This window comes from Lagopus leucura, unplaced genomic scaffold, assembly GCF_019238085.1.
Source record: "Lagopus leucura isolate 7727_CA_CO unplaced genomic scaffold, USGS_WTPT01 Super-Scaffold_100004, whole genome shotgun sequence".
Lineage (NCBI taxonomy): Eukaryota > Metazoa > Chordata > Aves > Galliformes > Phasianidae > Lagopus > Lagopus leucura.
Genome location: NW_024962264.1, coordinates 12,361,124 through 12,381,472, shown reverse-complemented (window position 1 = coordinate 12,381,472; position 20,349 = coordinate 12,361,124). Strand labels below are relative to the sequence as shown.

The 20,349-nt window shown below is 35.5% G+C and overlaps 1 protein-coding gene across 1 annotated transcript in view; it reads left to right on the top strand.

Annotated features, from left to right (window-relative positions):
* The window catches only part of IQCM (IQ motif containing M), a 111,281-nt gene that overhangs the window by 87,896 nt on the left and 3,036 nt on the right, over positions 1–20,349 (top strand). The window contains 1 exon segment of the mRNA XM_042870529.1: positions 2,314–2,472. Within this exon segment, the coding sequence (XP_042726463.1) occupies positions 2,314–2,472 (159 nt within the window).

Sequence of the window (20,349 nt, the reverse complement as noted above, 5' to 3'; positions counted from 1 at the left end):
TGGGTTTGAATGGTAGCATAGAACTAAGCAGGAGGCCTGTGTTCAACAATATTTATATTGTAGGTGTACATCTTTTCCAGTTTCTAATTATACTATTTATTACTCATGTTTCAGTATGCTTTTGCAACAGTTTGGAATTTGGCCAACTGACTAGCTAACTAGGCAACTTGAATTTGAATTCTCTGTTCAGTAGTTCCCCATTAGGCTGGTGGGATTTTTTTTTTTTATCCCGTAAAGATAGGTAGTATGGTTTGTCATTTCCCAGCTCTGGAACCTTGGCTGTTCTCCATTAGTTCTGAAGAATAGCAACCAGTGGCTCCAATACTATTTCTGCAAGTTCCATTAGCTCGCTGGGATGAATTCTGTCTGATTTCTGTGAATTTTCTTTCATTGCAGTGTCAGTGTTTCTCATTTAAAAAGTCAGTTACCGTGTTGCTTAAGGAAGCCCTGATAAATTTATTCTATCAGATATTTTAGACAGAAAGCTGAGAATGTGTGTATTGGCATCTGGATGGCAAGTGAGAGCCGGATTTATGATGGACAGCCAAACTGCTGTAGTGGTTCTAGGGGATAGAAATGTAAAACATCACAATACCAACAGGTGAATTGATGAGTTCATCTGACATGGATGAATTATCTTCATACACAAGAAACAAATAGTCTTATTTAAAACCGGAATAGTAACAGAAAATCTAGTTTTAGGATGCTGTTGCTTAAAAGGAAAGGTCTACTTGATTATAAACCTGAGCCTTCCCTAGTATATCTGCTTGATTAGTCCTGCAGCTTATGTTCAAGTCAAATTTCAATGAACTTTACTATCCTTTCGAAGTCATGAGTTCTGGATGTTTAATTATGATACCATAGATCAATGATCCTTGCATTTATTTTTGTACACTATATGACATATTGTACACTCAATGACATAAGTCTGAAAAGCTTTTTTAGCAGTTTTGCCCTTCAACTGTAAACTGTGATTCTGTACTTCTTCATTAATGATCTTGGAGTGCTTACATAACTCCTTAAGAGAAAATATTAAATGTAAAATAGTTCCATTAATTTAAGAACAGGGACATTCTATTTAGACTCCCCTTTTCCTTGCTCAAGGAGTACAGCGTTTTTCATTTTGATAAATGATTTGCCTTGTTATAACTTTTTAAACTAATGGATATAGAAAAAAGGTGTTAAATAAAAATGGTATGACAAAAAAAATGTGACATTCACTTTATTTTACATGGAAACGAATGTAACACAACGTGATTTTATTGAACTGTAACAGGAAAACATGGAAAGTTCAGTGCTGAGTGGGCCTTGAAATTTATTGTAATGTAGACCCCTTCACATACAGATGGAGTTTCAGATGTGACCCAAATGGTTAATAACCAGGACTGTTAACAATACCATACTATAAGACTTCTGGCTCATTGCACTTTTCTGAAGGATATGAAAGTTACTCTAACTGTGAGTGGCAGTATCTGCATCCTGGAAAAAAGTTGCATTTGGTGTTAACCAGAAGGAAAAGTAACTTCTCCTCCATAGTCAAACAAACTTCTAAAGAGGCTATTCTAATGGCTGCTACAAAAACAAAAATCAGAAATCTGCATTGTTTTAGCTGTTCCTGCAGCCAGGAACCAGGCTACAGTTTCCAAGAAAGTGAGCCCTCCATACATGAGCTCCTTTATCTCATGAGGACTCATATCTCCTGAATGCAGCGTTTAGTACATGCACAAGACACTCTTGTAGAATTGAAGCTTTTCAAGTCAGAATTGTTCCACTTTTTCAAATGTATGGTGTTCAGCTGTTGTTGAGGATTCATGTCAAAAAAGAGATAAGAATCTCTGTAATCTTATTTCTGTTTTTTACTTGGGTACTGTTACTAAGTATTGCTTTTTGCCATATAATTTTCTGGTCTAACTTAAGGTGTGCTACAGTTTGTGATCAATAAACATCTTCCATTAAGCTTTACATGCCTGTGAGAATTTTTGTTATGCTTATCACTGGGCTCTACTCAGAGCCATATTATTTAGTTAGTGTCATAGAATATATATCTGTGTATTAAACCAGTTGATGTATTAGAACAATAGTTAACTGTATTTTTCCAAACTGGCATCTTTCTCCTGGCTTGTAATCATATCCTGTAGCCAATAAATCTGCGTACATCTCAATCTTTTTGTCTTACGAAAGTCCACAGTTTCATGGTGGTATGTTCAAGGTAATAAAAAGAAATCTATTTATAGATGTTATTATTGTGGGTGCCAATTGCATATAAGTATCAGGGAAAATATGTTGATCATTATCCTTTTTTCTGTTCTGCAGCTTCTGCTACTGCTGTAAGAAACATCAAAAAGCATCAGGCAGTTGAAATGGCTTTCACAATGTTTCCTCCTCTTGGTGCAAAAGTGAAGAATGTAATTACAGTGCCACTTCCATGGCTGCATCCTCTCATTGATGGAAGAGGTGGATCCAAGAAATCAGGTAAAAATTTCAGCCTCTCAGAAGGTTGTGAACACAATGAAAGGCACAACAGTGTTGTATCTTCTGCATCACCAAGTAAAATCTCTGATTTGCAAGAGTTTGCAACAAAATCTGCGAAGTAAGCAACAGGGCATAAGAATTTGTAACGTTTTTTCTGTGTATTAATGTTATAAAGAGGATGTTCTCTTGTTATGTTTTTGAAGGTTTAAATTCAGGCCAAAACTGATTTTCTGCTACTTTAGCCTTTGAAGGCAAACAAGGCAGGCAGACATTCACTAGAAAATGAATCTAGATGCACAGAAAGAATTTACGACACCTATGTAAATGATGGGAGGTGAAAATATTAGAGTGTATCTCTTTGGGTGTGCTAGTGGTAAGGCTACAGTGCACTGAAAAGTCTAAAGAGATATACTTAGAGAGCCTCAGAGCATGATACCACTGAGAAAAGAAAGGGCCAATGAGGACAGCAAAAGTGGAAAAAAAAACACCAAACCTCACATTATAAACCCCCACAGAACTAAGAGTTGTATAGCAGGCTGTTTGGTTTTGGTTCTTTAATCTTGGAGTAAGGAGAGTTTGCTTCAAAACAAGCTTGGAGCCAGAGAAATCATCAGACTAAAGTTCCAAGTAGTAAATATACATGTTTCACACTTCTTCTGGCCTTTCCCCTTGGTTTTATTCGTAATAGAAGCCAAACTGTATGTTAGAAACCGAAGGCCGGGATCTTGTTGGTTCTTCCCGTGCATTCATGGGAATTTCCCATGGTATATTTAGATTCTGAACCCATTCCTAGACCCAAAGACAGCACTCTGTATGTTGCACAGATAAGTGGAATTTAAGAGCTCTGCAAGCACAGTTTATTTTCAAAATGTGTATGTAAATCACAAGATGGATGGAGAGAAGAAATAAGTGCAGTAGGAGAAGAATGTGAGCCACTCCTTGCCCAAAGTTCTGTGTTCTTGCACTGGAAAAGGAGCAGTGGTTTGGAATTAAAGCAGTCATCCTTGATGTTTTAACAAGACAGTGTCTTTCTCCTGTCATTTATCATAAGGTTCTCTATGACAACTCTGTGAAACTGCTGTGAAAAAATTGTTATTCAGTACAAAGCAAACAAATTAAAAAAAACTTATAGATTTTCAAACCTCAAGTGGTAGGACCAACTAAACTAACTCTGATTTTCTATCTGTATAATATTCTGTTTGTGTTTTCATAAGTAATAATTCATGACTCTAATAGCTGCAAGGCTTTGATTGAGAATGAAATATAGAAGGATTTTTTTTTTTTAATCTTTACAAGTATTTTTTAAGGCAAACCTACAAAAGCTTTTTCCCATTTCTGTTGTTTCATTAACACTTGAACTGGCATTGAAAAATGCTAATTATACTTTCTTTGAGCCCTATCCCTGTCTGCTATAAATGGTCATAAATTCATTGATTTTAATACAGAAAAGCGGGTTTAAACTTGGAGACAGATGCCGTTTGTGTGAGAGTTTCAAAGTCTGTCATGACCTGAAGTATTTAAATGTTCTCCTCTTAGTCAATATTCTAGATCATGGCCTCTCTTTTCAAGTGCTCATTGAGTTCCTTGGTAGCATATTGCTTTTTCAGACTTGGGTTATAATGCAGATGAGAATAGTAGAAGAGGCGAAAATAGATCTTTGAACGAGACTATTATCTATATGGTAAGATCTACCTCTGCAGGGCTTTTTTACTCCATGACCAGAGTATTGCATCTTCTTGAGTTACAACAGTTATTAAACTGGTTGGCAAGAGAGATGCAGTAGTTGCCTTGAGAAGAGATTAGTTTATTGAGGGAAGACTTTCTGCATCTCAAAGACTCCTCTACCAATGAGTGCTTTAGTTCTGGATAGCACTGCAAATTTATTGGGTTTTACCATTAATGCTTATAAACACTGTAAGATTCATACACCCCTTTTAGTTACTGGGTCTGTTTCTATGTCCTGAGATATGTCAAGCTCTTGGCAGGATACTGAGAAGCACTTCACCCACTTCCCAACTTATCTGTACGCAGGGCTTTTGCTCTCTGGATAAAATCTAATCTGAGAGAAATAATCCCTGTACTGTGATTGTATTAAATTCAAATAGAGAAGTTCCCATAGGCATATATTTATGCTATGTATGTAAATTGCAGACTCTAGTGCAGTGTACTGTGAACTTCTAATCTAAGTATAAAAATTCTACATATGCTTAAATAAGCAGAAATTAAGCTTTTTTAAACACTTTTTGAAATGCAATAGTTTTGTTCATGTCATTGACATAAAAGGCATGTTTTTGTAAGACTTCTGCACTTATATCAACTACTATTGCTCCTACATTTCCAGTAAGTAGTGTGCTAACATCTCTTTTAAGGATGAGTAATCTTTACTGTATTTTTTTAAGTGGAAAATGGAAGATAATACTCGTTTCCCCTTGGAAAAATAACTGTATAAAAATGCATCTTCCCACTCAATTTATTTGCCAGCTTTTGTATTCAGATTGCTTCACTGATTAAAAAGTCACGGCATCAAGGTTTAATTCAAATTCAATTTTATCACTGCAGTAAGTTTTTCAAGCATTTCAGCTTTCCATATATCCCAATTGCAATGTATGAAAATAGGATAATATTTCAAACTCACTTTTCTGAATTGCTTTTAGGTGGAAAGAGGCTCCTTATTTAAATAATGGTATGGATGATTGAGCATTACTTTCATTTTGCTTTGTGAACAATTTGAACTAAATACTAAGCAGTGTAATACTGTTAATGGTGACTTAGCTTTTCTCTTTGAGGCCTCTGGTACATTTCCTTGAAAGGAAGGACAGGTTTTTTTTTTTTTTTTTTAAGTTTTTTTTTTTTTTTTAAACTTTATCTGTTATGGAAGTCTTATTCCTCTATGAAACAAAGACGTCATGGTGTTTTTTTGTTGTCGTTGCAATGTTTTTGTTTGTATGTTTGCTTGATTGTTTATTTTTAGTGAAGTAAAATTTTTGTCAATGTTTTATTGCAGTAAGGAAACAATACCATAAAAAATTAACACTACTGTGTTTTCCTGAATATAACTTTAAAATATCAACATTGATAGCATAACAGTGGGCTTAGTGTGGATGATTTCAGTGGCTCGGTAAGATTGTAAAGCATTTTTGAAGAAAGCCTTTTCCTTGAAAAACTAATTTAGAAGCTTAGCGTTTACCACCACAGCCTCAAGGAGTCAATGGGACCCTTCAGTGGTAGTTCAGATCAGTCCATTCTATACCACATTCTGATGTATGCCCAGAGCATCTTGTTTAGTCATCACTAGTATTGTTACAAGTGTAAGGAATCTCTGCTAGGGCTGCTTTCCTGGCAATGCTCAGATCTGCCAATTCCTTTCACTGCTAGACAAAAATGTGATAAAAAAGCCCTGGAAGTACCTTATCCTAACAATTGGAAGTGCTATAATATTGTTTTCAGACTTATCCTGTACTTCAGAAGAAGCTTTGCAAACTTGGACTCAGCAGTTCCATGGGACAGAAAGAAATGGGGAGGAAGCAAGGCAAAATGGAAGGCTGAAGCACTCAAGCTACACAGGGTAGAATGATTATTTTACTACCTGAGCAAAGGAGGATATGGCAGGTGTTTAAATGTCTGTATGTAGTGCATATTGGCTCTTCCTTTTAGCTCTGATGTGATTTTCCCAGTTTAATTTACATGGCATAGCTTCGAAAATAAAGAGAGATGATACTGCGAAGCTATCATGGCAGGCTTTCATATGGTGTCAGTTTGGGGTAAAGGAACAAAAAGTTCTATTAATATCTTTTTAGCATTAATCTCTGCAAGATGTCATGAAGAACAGAATTGGAGCAATATGTGGTCTTTGCCATCTTTGACTGTTGTGATTCAAAGACACTTTTGATCACTTTAAAAGAAAATTCAACATCTAAAAAGCACATGAACAAGTAGAATTTCCACAACAATCCAGTTCCTCATTTACATCCCAACAGGGTCAATTTTCAATACATTTCACATAAGAATGAATACACTGTTCTCACGATTGTTTGTGAGTATAGTTCCCCATATCCCATGCTGTAAACATTCCCCACAGTGTTAGATCCATGCTGTGACCAACAATATATGCCCAGTGGGCTAGGCTAGCAACGTCTACTATATGTTTATATTTCTTGCTTGCATTTCTGCAAAGCTTCTTCTTCCACTGCCTTAGTCTGGTGGTATGTGTGTTGCTATAGTTTGGGGGATGGTAAAGCTGTCTGTAAAAGCAATATGGGAATTCAGCCCTTGGCCTTACAAAGGAAAGATCAAGCACTATACTGCAAGGCCTTTATTTTGCAAATACTTACAGGGTATGCATCAGGACAGGAAAGCTACTCATCAACATAAGAGTTTGTAGAAGCTTTACATAATATGATTGTTTCTTATGTCTCATTCAAGGTGATAACTGTAGCTTTTTTGCTGCTTGGCATTTCACATTATAGCAGATTTTCTTTAGCTCTGTTAGTTATCAAAATAATATGAAGTAGAATTCAGCCTAAAAATTCTTTAAAAATCCTGAAAATAACAGCTTGACTCCTCAGAAAAGAAAAATTTTATTTTATGACATGAAAAAAATAGATTATGTGAAATTTCTTTAGAAGAAGGTAAAAGAGAGATATCAGATCCTTTCCAGCCCATTCTATATATGAATCCTTATTTTTCATGTGGCATTTGGGTTGTTGAATGTTTAATAATGATATACATCTAGTAACTTTAAAAAAGCTGACTCGAGTGTAGTTTTGTTTTTAAGAGGCTCTAGGAGTGGTTTCAGTTTTCAAAAGTTTAATCTATTGCATTTCAGAGTTTAGATTCTGTTTGACCTGTAGGCATGTTTGTGACTAACCAATTAAATCTCAAGGTTCTATTTCTGTTTCCTAATGTGATTAAGTAGACCCCCTGAAACACAAACAACAGCATGTGACAACTACATGTTGACTTTCAAATAGGCTTTGCATTATGGCCATCTGAAAGTCTGCTTAAAAGATACAGAGAGAAGCCCGAGATAGAATTACAGAAAAATGCCACAGAGTACTCAAATTATTCACAAAGTCAAGCTTGAACCATTTTGAAGTATGGTAGGATTATTCAGTATCCATGAAATGCAGATACAGGATAATTTCTAAACTGTTCTGCATCTACTGCATTAAACTGATATTTCACAAATGTAAGGCACAATTCACTGTAGATTCTAAGGACTAATTTTAGTACAGCACTTCTCTTTCAGGTTTTGAATACAAGTGCAATATAATGTGTTTGTATTATAAGTATTACAAGTAATTTTATTATGTGAAGTAGAATTGAATACGTACACATATAAGCAAATACCATTGTAGACATATAACTATTAATGTTTATTTTATTGCACTGAACAATAGACAAAGAGCAGAAATGGATTTGGGAAACATTTTTATTTTAGTCATCATCCTTTCTTTCTGCATCTTCTGAGTGAAAGATTGTCAGTATTTTTCAGTGATTCTTGTTAGTCTCAAATTTCTTTCAATGTATTTGAAATATAAATTTCAAACCTTTCAAAATAGGAGAGAAAAAAATTTAATCACCCTGTCACTTTCATTGTGTATCAACATAAATTTTGAAAATATCTAAGACAGCAGCCAAAAATATTTGGTCTTATATTAAATACAATTCATTACTGGATTGTCATTAGCTGCTTATCATGACATTTTCTAAGGAATGACTTATCATGACTTTCTAAGGAATTAAAATGAGGATAGTATCATAAAGAAATATTTCTTTGCAGTTATAGTATTACATGGAGTTTGTCTTACTCATGTGTTCTAGTAGACTAAGAACATGAGTCTTAATTGCAATACAGAATCAAGTTACCCTTTGTTAGAGAATTTATAAACCCAAACATGTCTTAAATAGCTGCAAGGATCTTATAAAGAGATCATAAATAATTCCAGTGTGAACCTAACTGGAATTCTACTCTTAAATTAGGAATTCAAATGTTTCGGAAAAATTGCTGATGATTTTGTGGCAGAACAATAAATCTAACTCTGCAAATGCTCTGGAAACATTTTGTGTCCCAACAGTTAGATGCAGATAGACAGTTAGATCTGTCCTATAAAAAATAAGAGAAAATAATTTTTGCTTGAAAAAAAAACAGGGTAGGTAGTATCAGTTTCAGAAATATAGCATTAAGTTCATTTCTTGAACAGGATGGACTTGCCCAATGCATTAGAAATACTTGAAAAATATGTATATTTTTTCATATATCTTACCTACACTTTGAGAGTCCGCTTGAATGAGGGTTTCATTACTCATATAAATAAAATAATAGAATGAATGCAGTTCCTCGTGAAGAACGAGTAGAATAGGGAGATCATCTTATACTTCAGTCTCTGTGCTAAAAGAATACATGTGAAAGGAAATTTTAAGTCCAAATTTTGGTGTTTAATGGCATATGTATACAATCAATGATTCAACTGATTTGCTAACATTTTTCCCTGCCCAAGGTAGATAGCAGAAGAAATTGTAAAAGGCACTTAGATTTGACTTCAGTGGTTGCAATAAAACCGTGACTTCAGAAGACCAAAATTGCCTCAAAGAGACAAGTGAACTGCATTACATGTACAGCAAATATACACAGACTTACAATTTCAGTAACTTAAAAGCTTTGGAATTCCACAGCAAAAAGCAAACAAAAAAAACCCCTGTAGTTCACATTCTTTTGGGAATTATGTAAGAACATAAAATCAAATCCATTTGAAAACAAAACTGTAATGTTATAGATGAAGACCACGATGTTTGGAATGGTGAATCTGAATAACAGATTTTTTTTTTTTTTTTTAATTTACAATTACTGTTTCCCATTTCCATATATATATATAGGGAGATACCTTGCTGTTTTCCTGCAATTCTAACAAAGCGAGTCTTGTATGATGTACCTGAGAGGCTTTTTGTTTTTTAAAACACTCTTTTAATTAATTGATCACAAATATAGCTTTATGTAAAAAGTCAAAGAAATTCAGTAGTCAAATCTGTGATTCATGCTTGCAGTCTTTAGAATGTGAAAACCATTGGCAGGATTTCTAACATCCTATAAGTCAGTTATATTTCATGAAACTAGAAATTCTTTAAATCTGACTTTCTTGGCTCTTGAAATACATTTACTGTTTATTATTACACATGTATATTCTTTTTGCCTCCTCTGTTTATTGTACCACTTTTCATAAATGTTTGTTGTTTTACTCTAATGTTTGATAATTAAGTTGTTTAAAGATATACAAAATATTTAGTGAATATCTTATATCTGAAATAAGCGAAGACTACACACTGTAATCCTGCTAAAATATCCTGTTGTTTGCTTTTAAATCCTATAGGCAAAGCATTACTTTTGTCTGTTTTACTTTATGCCAATGAAGATTTTGAACACAAAAGGAATTAGCTTGGTGAATATCTTCTACATCCCAGTTTCTAGCATTTGTAGTTATTATCAGGCTTTCAATCACGAAAAGAAATGCTGAAGCTGTTGCTTAGCAAACTCCTTACTTAATTAACAGGAAGGACATTTCAGAGGGTTTTATTCGAAACATGAATCTTGAACCAGTGATCTTAGTGTTCTGATTGGTGAGTTCCTGATGATCTCTCAGTAATATCTGGTGCATGTGACAAATTGTCCATAGAAAGATAGAAAGCTGCACACTTGTGGTTATTTTCATTGCTACATCGCCTAAGGCCAGGCCCTGGGATTAATAGGCATACGAGTTAATAAGACACTGTCCATAGTATAAGAAAGTGCTAAGCATTAGCGAGTTTCTAGTCAAAACATTAAGAAAATAGGATTTCATTTGTTCGAGGAATTTTTTCCCCTATAGTCATTGCTGCGGGACTTATTCGTGTACTGCATTTGTTCCCTTGAATAGTCTCTAGCAATTACCATATTTAATAAAAATATTAACTGTCTTGATTAACATGCTACAGTTAGTAATGTAGTGGCAAAGTTATAATACTCGCTCGGCTGTTTTCTTTTGGTTATTGTGAAAATGATGTCTGTAAGCCCTATTGGAAGCTCCAAGAACTATAGTGAACAGGTGAGGCGTTATCTTTCCAGGAAATACCAGCTTGATATCTGGAAGCAGTTATGGTTTTCCCCAGCTCAGTTGGGTCCATCTTTTAACTTAACAGGACCTGTATGTTGCCAACAGATGGTGACATAGCTGGAAAGCTCAAAGTGCATGTCAGCACTGCCGGCTAGTAAACAGGAAACTCTCTCTTCTGTATTGGTGGTCTTACAATGCTAACCTTTTAGAGCAAGAAAAAGCGTTAAAAGTTTCTGATTAGAAAATTAAATCATTCATCTTCATAGAAATTTGCATACAGCTATGTGTACTGAAACACTGTTATGAAACAACTGATGCATTTGCTAGCTGGTATTTAGAATGCTTCTCAGGGAAGAGATTATTTAAATCTCAATGTCATGTGCATCTTAAATGGAGAATACGTAAGTCTGCATGTATTTTGACTTTTGATGTTAGGTCCAGAGCAGGGATTGAGCCTTAATTGATGTATAATTATTTCCTTCCAGAGATTGATTTTTTTTCCCCTCCTCACTCAAGCATGACTCCATGAATGCAGGATTTCAAGGGCTAAGAACTTTTTCTCCAGCTCTTGATACTCTTTCAGTTACTTTCACAGTGATATAAGTTATTTCAAACTTTCATTACTTAGTTCCTTGGAGAGAGGAGGAGGGGAAGGAAAAGGAGAAAAGGAAAGGAGTGTTCAGATATTAATTTTTTCGCTTGCTCTAAGTCTTACTGTCTCCCTTCAGTCTTCCCTGATCTGAGAGTGAACCATCTGTTCCTCTCACCTTCCAATTTTTCCAAGCAGTTGGTCCAGCTTTTATAAAGCAATAATTTTATTTTCATTATGATGATGTTTCCTCTGAAACTTGCATGGCTAAGGATTCTCAGCTAACACCCGAATTTCATTGTTGTTCTAGACAGTTTTTTTTTTTTTTTTGTGTATGTTATTGCAAACTCTGTACCATACGGCAAGTATTTTTTGTCATGCTGACTCCAGGTAACGTGCAACTCCTGTTTGGATTACATAACTTAGAAAGTAGAAAATAGCTTTTGTATTTACCATTACAGTGCATGGAAGAGAAAGAGTTTTAAATCCAAGGCAGCTGTTCTAGCACCATTAGTATGTAGGAGCAACAATAGTGAGATCAGATTTGTAAAAGTAAAAAGATCTTTGCATTCCAATCACATGAAAGACAGATGGGATGTTTGGGTTAGCTTAACTAAATCCTGTGGGAGTGTGGGAAGCTGAGCTATATTGTAGATGTGCTCATGTCTTTTGGGGGAATTAATCAGACATCTGCAATCACAGAGGATCCCCTGTCTTTGAGGCCAGTGCAATTCTAACTTGAAAAGAGGAGAATAGCATATTTAGGACTGTGGAGAGGGTGCACAGACCTTGTACAGTAAAAAGTTTGTTTTCTGTGGCTGCTTGCAAGAGCTTCCTCAAAAGAAAGATGATCTGTGAGAGATATTACTTGGGTCCTGCACTTCCTCCTGAAATGCTATGGTTTTCACTCAGCAAAAACGAGGAGACCAGTTTAACATAGACTTCCTTGGTCAAACATGTCAATCTCAACATAAAGATTTAGACCTCTGCACATATATCTAAGTTAAAAAAAAAAAAAAAAAAAAGTCCTCTGTCCTCTTAGCTCACGACAACTTTGTTGTATCTACCTATTCTGTGTGAGATCTTGTCCTGGAGATTTAGTACGTGCAAAAAGCCACAAGCAGTCAGCAGCCACTATTTAAACCTTAGTCCTGCAAACCTGCAAATATTCAATGAGGTTATTTGTCGTAAGAACACCAAGTGAATTTGGCTAGATAAATTATTTGCCAAGCTCCCCACTTTTTAAAAAAGCAGTCATTTTGAGCTGTATGAAGTAATACTCTGGTATATCTCACTGAATTGATTATTATGCCAATCAGCAATATGTGCAGCCAGGCGTGTGGAAAGTGTGTGTAGATAACAGACAGATTGACTGACTGACTGACCATCCAGCCAATCAACTTTATTTGCCTCAGATTCAAGGAAGAAAAATTAATGGCAAGTTAAAAACTCCTGGATAACAAGGTTTAAAATAAAAAGGATGATACAACTTCTAACAATAGCATTGTGAATGGAGACATTGTCATTCTGAATGGAGATCTGCTTAACTCAAATTGAGTAACAACGCTGTTTTTCTTCATTAAGACCATTAAAATCTGTAAGGCTATGGGACCTGGATAGACATAAAGGTTTTAAAAAGCAATGAGGAGAGACTAATGCTCATTGCTGCATACTTACTTGAAGAGCCCAATTAAGTAAAAGTTTGTGCTAATTTGAGCTCTCCAAAAAATCTGAGCAGAACAGCTTCGTCTTTGCTGTTGTCTTGGTTCAGAAAACAAAACCACATTTTTTTTTTCTTAGTATCATCATATAAATATTAATTCTGTCTAGAGAGCAAAAATTATTTTTACTATTGTAGCTGGAGATAAATGTTACTTGTACATAACATCAAAAGATAAAAATTCACCAAGATTCATTCTCTGTGCATCACTGTGCTGTTTCAATGGAGCGTCTCTGGGAATATTGCAGTTTCCTATTGTTTTTTGGAAGTACTAATATTAGCATGAAATGTGGTAAGAATTATTTAAGAACCTAATTGCATGCTCTCTATCTGGCATTTGAATTTTGCATCTTCAGAATTAATCTTTTCAGAGTGCTTTATTTAGTTTCTGTTAATACCCTGTAATTTAATAATTGTAGTGGCAGGCTGAGAAGAATATGGAATAAGGAAAGATTTGCATATTTCTTTGATTCATTTGGTTGCTATAGGCTCTGACCTTTTTTTTTTTTCCAGTTTGTTCTTAAATAGCAGTTTTGCTAAGGCTGGGGTGAACACTGCAGTGCATGGAGGGATTGGATAGGGACACTGGTCATCCTTAATTCCACTGATTTGTCATATGACTTAAGGAAGTCTGAATCAGTCAACCAAAGCTCCACAAAGCAGTAGTAACTACGTCTTTCTTGATTAAATTTTACTTTCAATGTAAAAATCAGCTTGAGAAAAAGAAAATTTAAACTAAGTCTTACCACAAAAGCAGAAAAGATGGCTTTTTCTGTTGCCCTATGACTACAGTGAAAACACATCTGAAAAAAATTGTGGCTGTGACTTCATGTTTGAGTTTTTGCCTATTAAAACATATTCCTGCAGGCCTCTGTTTTTTTGCCCTTGTAACCTAACTAAAAAAATGGCATACTAGAAAGAAATCTTCTGGAAAGATTGGCTAATGGTTATGTAAACAGCAAATGCTTGCTGCATATGGGCATTAGGAGATTTTATTGCAAAGATTCAATGACTACTGTGAGCAGGGTAGAGCTCTGAAATATGGCAGCAAGGCAGCTCTTTTGGATGAGGCCTGGAAGTAGTTGGTCAAAGTCTTTGGGACTGTTGACTCAGGGCTTAAGCAGAGAGAGAGCTGCAACAGCTAAGAGACGTAGCTGTGCTCCTTCAGTCTTCTGCAGGCATTTGATGTGATGTGAATGAGGGGAACCCCAAATTTGCCTGTAAGGACGGGAGTGTCTACAAGGCACATTATGGAGACATAACGCTTGGTGGAATTAGGTCAGAGAATGCTTAAGCAAACTGGACGTAAATCAGTTTGTGGTCTTGATGGAATCCATATTGACAGAAAATTGAGATGTTGTTTTTCCAATATCCATGCATTGATAAAGTAATAAGTCATTCCAGGACAAAAGATGTTTCTGTGGCTTGCAATATACTGGCTTTTGTCTGACGATAAATTTTGTACTCCTGGATATAAAAAAAATTATATCTAATTGAAAAATAATTGAAAAATAGGTTTTGGCAAAATGGAAAAAAATGCAAAGGGATTTATTTAAGTGGTATGCATTATTTCTAAAATTCTTGATTTATTGTCTTTATTTCAGCATTTCTGTTTCATCACCTGATTCCTCATCCACTTTCTCTGAAAGAAAATATTGATTTTTGAGATCATTATAAGCTTTGTTGAATGACTGGAGTTTGACTAAAGATTGAACAGGGATTATTTGCAGGATAGGGATATTTACATTAAGAACTTTCCAGTTATGTAGGTATGTTTGCATGTTTCAGGTGTATTTTATAAGGATGTGATCTAATATTCTGTTGTCTAATTTTGTCAGTTTCTCATTCTTCAAGAAATGCCTGCTTCAGCTGCTGCAGCAGAAAGAAATTGGTCTGCAGCAAAAATACTTGGACAGATTGCAGAAGTCTGTTAAATATTAATTCAATTAAGGCTGAATATTCAACTAAGATTAATAGCAATGATATATAAAAATACTTTCATGAATTTATTTAAAAAGAGATGTAATTGAATCTATCAAAACTTATAACTAATGTTTTATATAATAAGTAGATAATAAGTGAAGCTTAATTGTTTATTTGAGGATAATGTAGGTACAAACATGAAAAGATTATACATATGCTTGTATATATGTATATGTGTGTATATATATGCAGATGTTTGCATATGTAGATATATATTAAAGTATAAAGATGACTGGGGAATTGGAAAATAAAGCAGAAAATAAACTGTTCTTGGGCAGCCAGCCTACAGTTTGTACTTGTCCATATGACTGGACTCCTGAATTCTTACATCCATGTGAACCAACTTGTTCACACCTCCATTCCCTGCTATGAGGGTTTTCGTGGCACAGAATTATGACTGGGCATGTGCTGATACAGATACATGCCTTATCTGGACAAGCTGGGAAGCTTGGTCCTGGAGCATGGTGTAGCATGATAAATTAGCAAGGAGGTACAGGAGCAGCGGCTGTGTTCTTAACAAATATGATAGGAGAGGTAAAGAATTTAGAATATTAGGAAAGAATTGTGGTGTACTCTGTTTGCTGCCCTTTTTTTTTTTTTTTTTTTTTTAATCTTCTAAATTTATTTTTTTTCTCACTCAGTATTTCTCTCTATTTTTTATCATGTGGCCAATTGGCAATGTGTTTATTTTGCAGAAAGCGTAAAGACAGATATATGACTAGGAAGGGAGAAGGAACTCAGTATAACTAATTTTTCCTTTCATGCATGTCTTTTCTAGTGGTATATTTCCCTGCAAGAACATTCACACAGGGTGAAATCAACACAAGGGCAGCTGAAAATACGTAACAACGTACCAAATTATTCTTCTTCTCATTAATGCAAAGCAGATAGCATTTGAATGTAAAATATCCCTCAATACCACCACAGAAAAATGGAAATACAAGATGAGCTATGCAGTATTTGTTTTGGTGATCTTGGAATGAGGTCCAGGTGCACCACAAGGAGCTGTGGCTTAAGTGTTCGTAAGTCTCCTGTGTGATAGAGAGTTCAATAGGAAGGTCTGTGGGATGATGACTTTTCCTAACTGGATAGGTGTGCAGTATATACCAGAAGGACACTCTAATCTCTGGTCAGAGACTTTTGCAACTCAGTGTGCATGTCCAGTTGGGATCAAAGTTTGGTAGGAGGTTGATAGAATATGGATGCTCACCTGTCAGAGCATTTGTGAATGGAAGCCTTATTCATTTTACAGGCATTTGCCCTGTCCATGCAGTTTAAGACATCAGCAAGTGCATTCTGCTCTGCTGAGAGGCTGCCATGGTCTACGTTGAGAGACAGCACCAAAATAGTTACTGGGTTCATACCCAATCCTATCTCTGGTGCAGTTTGTGTTGGCATGCTGCTGTGTTGACAGGCAACAGGTCCTCACTGACAAGCTTCTATGAGCCTGGTTCTGTGGTTTTAAATGTTGAGGAAAGGCTCCACTATGTTCGGTGGGCTTATTAAAAACATGTGCTCTATTTCATGCTGCATTAGGTGTTTTTTTTTTTTTTTTTTTTTTCAAATAAAGGTTTGGGTGCCTTTATTCAGTCTAATCACAGATGCTTTATTAAAAGATTGGCTTTTTTTCCTGTTCTTCCTGTTCTTTTGTTGGGGAGGTCAGTTGCTATGACCAAAATTAATCAGCATTTCAAGACTCCCGATACATGTATGTAAAGACAAATCACTTTCTGGCCCATTTCTGTTGTTAAAATTATGTGATGGAAAGGAGAATGCACCCAAATGCCATTGCAAATGAACAGTTTACCCACCTAGCAAGAAAGGATCCAGGCTTAGATTCACAGGATGTAGCTTGGCTTCGAGTCTATGTATGAGAAAGCTTACTGTAAGACCAAAAATTGAATTATCTCTACGTTCAGAAGTTAGTTACCCTTAAGTTCATCTCTCCAATGTCTAATTTCATTTTCAGATTTTTACGTAGTTTATCTTACATAATGAAGAATGTTGCCACAGCAGATTATGCTTCTCAGAGAGCAAATCATCTTTACTGGCTTTAAAATGGCTTTCTTCAGAATAGTTCTGGGCAGAATGACATGAGTAGAATAACAAAACAGAGTTTTAGCTTTAAGACCAAATTAGAAAGCTTTATGCTAGTATGAGTGTATCAGGATTACATTGTCAGAGAAGGGTAAAATGCTAACAGCATGAGAAAGACTTCAATTTCTGAATATTTAATTCATAATAAAAGATAGGCAGAATAAATAAGGAAGTCATTCTTTTTCATCACTTTAGACTGCAAATTGTCAGTACGTCCAACCGCATTACAATATGGTTTACTCTTTAAGTATGAGCTACTTTGTATTGCAGCACAGTTTCAGTGGCTTTGTTTCGGGCTGCTGCTTCTGTTTCAGGATAACCACATTAGGAATAACTACACCTTTCCATCACCTAGGTTCCATAAATATGTCCAACATGCCAACTGGAATCCGCAAAGGTGGAGGTTTCTTCTAAATGGTGGCCATCCTCAGCAGATATAAGTGCTTGCTACAGATGCTGTGCTTGATTCCACAAAGCTTCAAAGCAGATAGAGTTCTGTAGTTGCACTTGTGGGAGCCAAAATGTTTTCCAGATTCTGCTGTCACTTCTTCCACTTGGGAGAAGCAGTTGCAAATGCCTTTCCTCCTTAGCACAGGGCGAGGGTCCAAAACGTTAGGGTCCCTCTGATTTTCTGTGCAGCCCACACTGTGATGCTCCTACCTTGAAGTGATCATCTTTGAAACTCAGGAACCTCCTAGCTGCCTCCTATTGAAATATTGGCTCTTAAGCAGTCCTGCGTTTTGGAACTTTACACTGAATAAATTTCTTCTTGGAGAAGGACCACTGAATTCAGAAATGCATACTCTGAGCTCACTCAGCATTCCCAGATGAGGTCAGCTATCTCTGACATACTAACTAGATGATTTAGAGGCAACAGAACAAATAATTTTATGCTGGAAACCATAGAGATGGATGATCTTTGGAGAAAAATCTGAGGAGTTTTACTTCAGTTTGTTTTCAAGGAATGGCTTTTTCAAGGAGAATATGTATTTGTATTCATTAAATTGCATATATATTATATTACAAGGAATGTATTCCAATAGTAATGTATGTGTGTAATTATGCATATACATATACAGCATTATATGGCAGAAAATGTGAGCAGTAGCACTTTCAGGATTCATAAGAAAAGCAAAGATTATGCCTGTCAATCCTTCTTCCAATGTCCCACAGCACTAAGACCACCCTTTATTGGCAAGTGAAGCTACCTCACTTGGCATCTGAGAAGATTAAATACTAACCACTGCATTTTCTTCTCCCCTTAATATGCAGAGGATTACCCTTGTGAAGGACTACATAAATAGAAAACGTGATGGCTTTAGCTGCACTAAGCTTGTCTTTTTTTCCTGGCACAGTATTAAGCATTACTGTTGCATCCATGTTATGTGTGAATTCCCTTGTGTAAATCCCATTAAGGTTAATAGAATTTTAGTTTTACTACTTAATAAATTTCGAAGGGGATTAACTTATGAGAAATATTTAACCAACCATAATGCACAGAACACAATCCCTTACCAGCATGAATATATGGTACCTAAAACAGAGAAGCTCTGATGGAGACATGATGCAGCAGTTTTTTATTTTATATGTAGAGAAAAGTTTGTACCCTGGCTATATTTCAAAAGCATTTGTGTCTTCTACTGTTTGTTTCTTTTGTTGCTTCTACTCCTTTAGAAATGGCATTCTTTTGTCCTTCTAGATTTAAAATAATAACAAATGATTTGAGACACCAGCAGTTCCATGCTGCTGTATCACAATGCAATCTTGTTGTAAAGGAACCATTAGGCCCATTCAGGGAATTAGACAGTAAGAGAACTGCTATGCAACTGCATGTGTTTTAACAGGATCTTGTGACATTACTTTAAACATCATACTGTATGTATGTAGATCGTAAACTTTATAAGCTGCACTTTTCCTCTGGTTAACAAATTTAAATACTTACACTTTGTAAATTTCAAATGGGCTTATACTATTAAGTATAGATTTCCTTTAAAATGAGTTTGTCTGTCTCTCAAGAGCTTTCAGGGACTCAGTTACCTCCAGTTTCCTTTCTCCAAATGCTGTTACATTGCATTTTCCAATTTTAAAAGACGTGCTCAGATAGATAAACCTGTTTTGTTGGAGACAGGCACATTCCTGAACTTTTTGTCTTTGGTGCAGCCCTGAAGGCAAGGCAAGGATGTTTAACCATGGGCCAGCAGCCCTTCCTCTGACCTTTTGTAGAGAAATGGCATTCCTGGTGAGTGAGAGACAGCATACTCTTCCCAGCCCTTCCTATAAAACTGCAAATATAGCCACCAAATGGAGAAAGAATGTCCAAGAAAGATGTAAAAAAAAAAAAAAAAAAAAAAAAAAATTGTTTTTGTTATCAAAATAGTTATAGTCTTAAGTCCATAGAGAGGTTGAAAAATTAAATGCCATGTCTTCACAGCTCTTTTTAATTGCTATAACTTCTAATAACTCTCAACAGTAAACTGATGCAGTAGCATCCATCTGAGCAGACAAGGTGACTTATGCATCTCTATTGTAATATCTTAAAACTGAGAAGTAATTTAGGTATAGTTCATTCAAACTAAAAATATTTTCCTAGGGCTAACAGGAGAGATGTCACTCTAGATTTCAGCCTGTAGCCTTACTTTCAAAGAAGGATGGAAACTGGCTCTTTTTCCTTTACTTTTCAGTGCACCAGGTCATGCTTGATTTTACCTTCAATTAGTTTTAGTAAGTTAATTTTAGTAGGTTTTAATGGCTGGCTTTACAAAATCTGAATATCTGTATTTGTGATATTGCCTAAGTATGCTCTTTCTTCAGCCTTTCTTCTTACCTCTGTGACTGTATCTTGTAGTTCTGAGAGTTGTTGCCAACTATGTGACAAAGTCGTGCAGTTCTGTCTTTAGTCAGTTCAAGGCATATTGGTTTAGTGAAAATTATGTCGCCATGCCTTGATGCCGATGGATGTAATGTGTCTATTTGCTGCTATACTTTCAATATTTAGAGATACACGTTCTTTTTTTTTTTTCCTACATTTTTTAGAAATTAATAGATAACTAATGGTTGCAAAATTGTTGCATGCTATTCTAACTTTCCTAAGATGGAAAAAACTTAAACAACCAAGGTAAGTTTACTAACGTATTTGCTAAGTGTGTTTGAAACATTTGTGAAAAGAAATGAACAGTTGCAGAGATGAACAAATCAAAAGCTCTTCAGCTAAATGATCTGTTTCAGGCTGGCCTACAGGAGCCAGTATCTCATCACAACATGTCATTAAGATGTTGTAAAGTGGCTTCTTTTGCTTTATAATATACTTGTACAGCAAGTTAGTTTTTGAATAGCATCAGATAACTACGGAGATGTGGCTTATGGCAGAGTTTTACTTCTCTGCTCTATAGGTATCTTGAAAT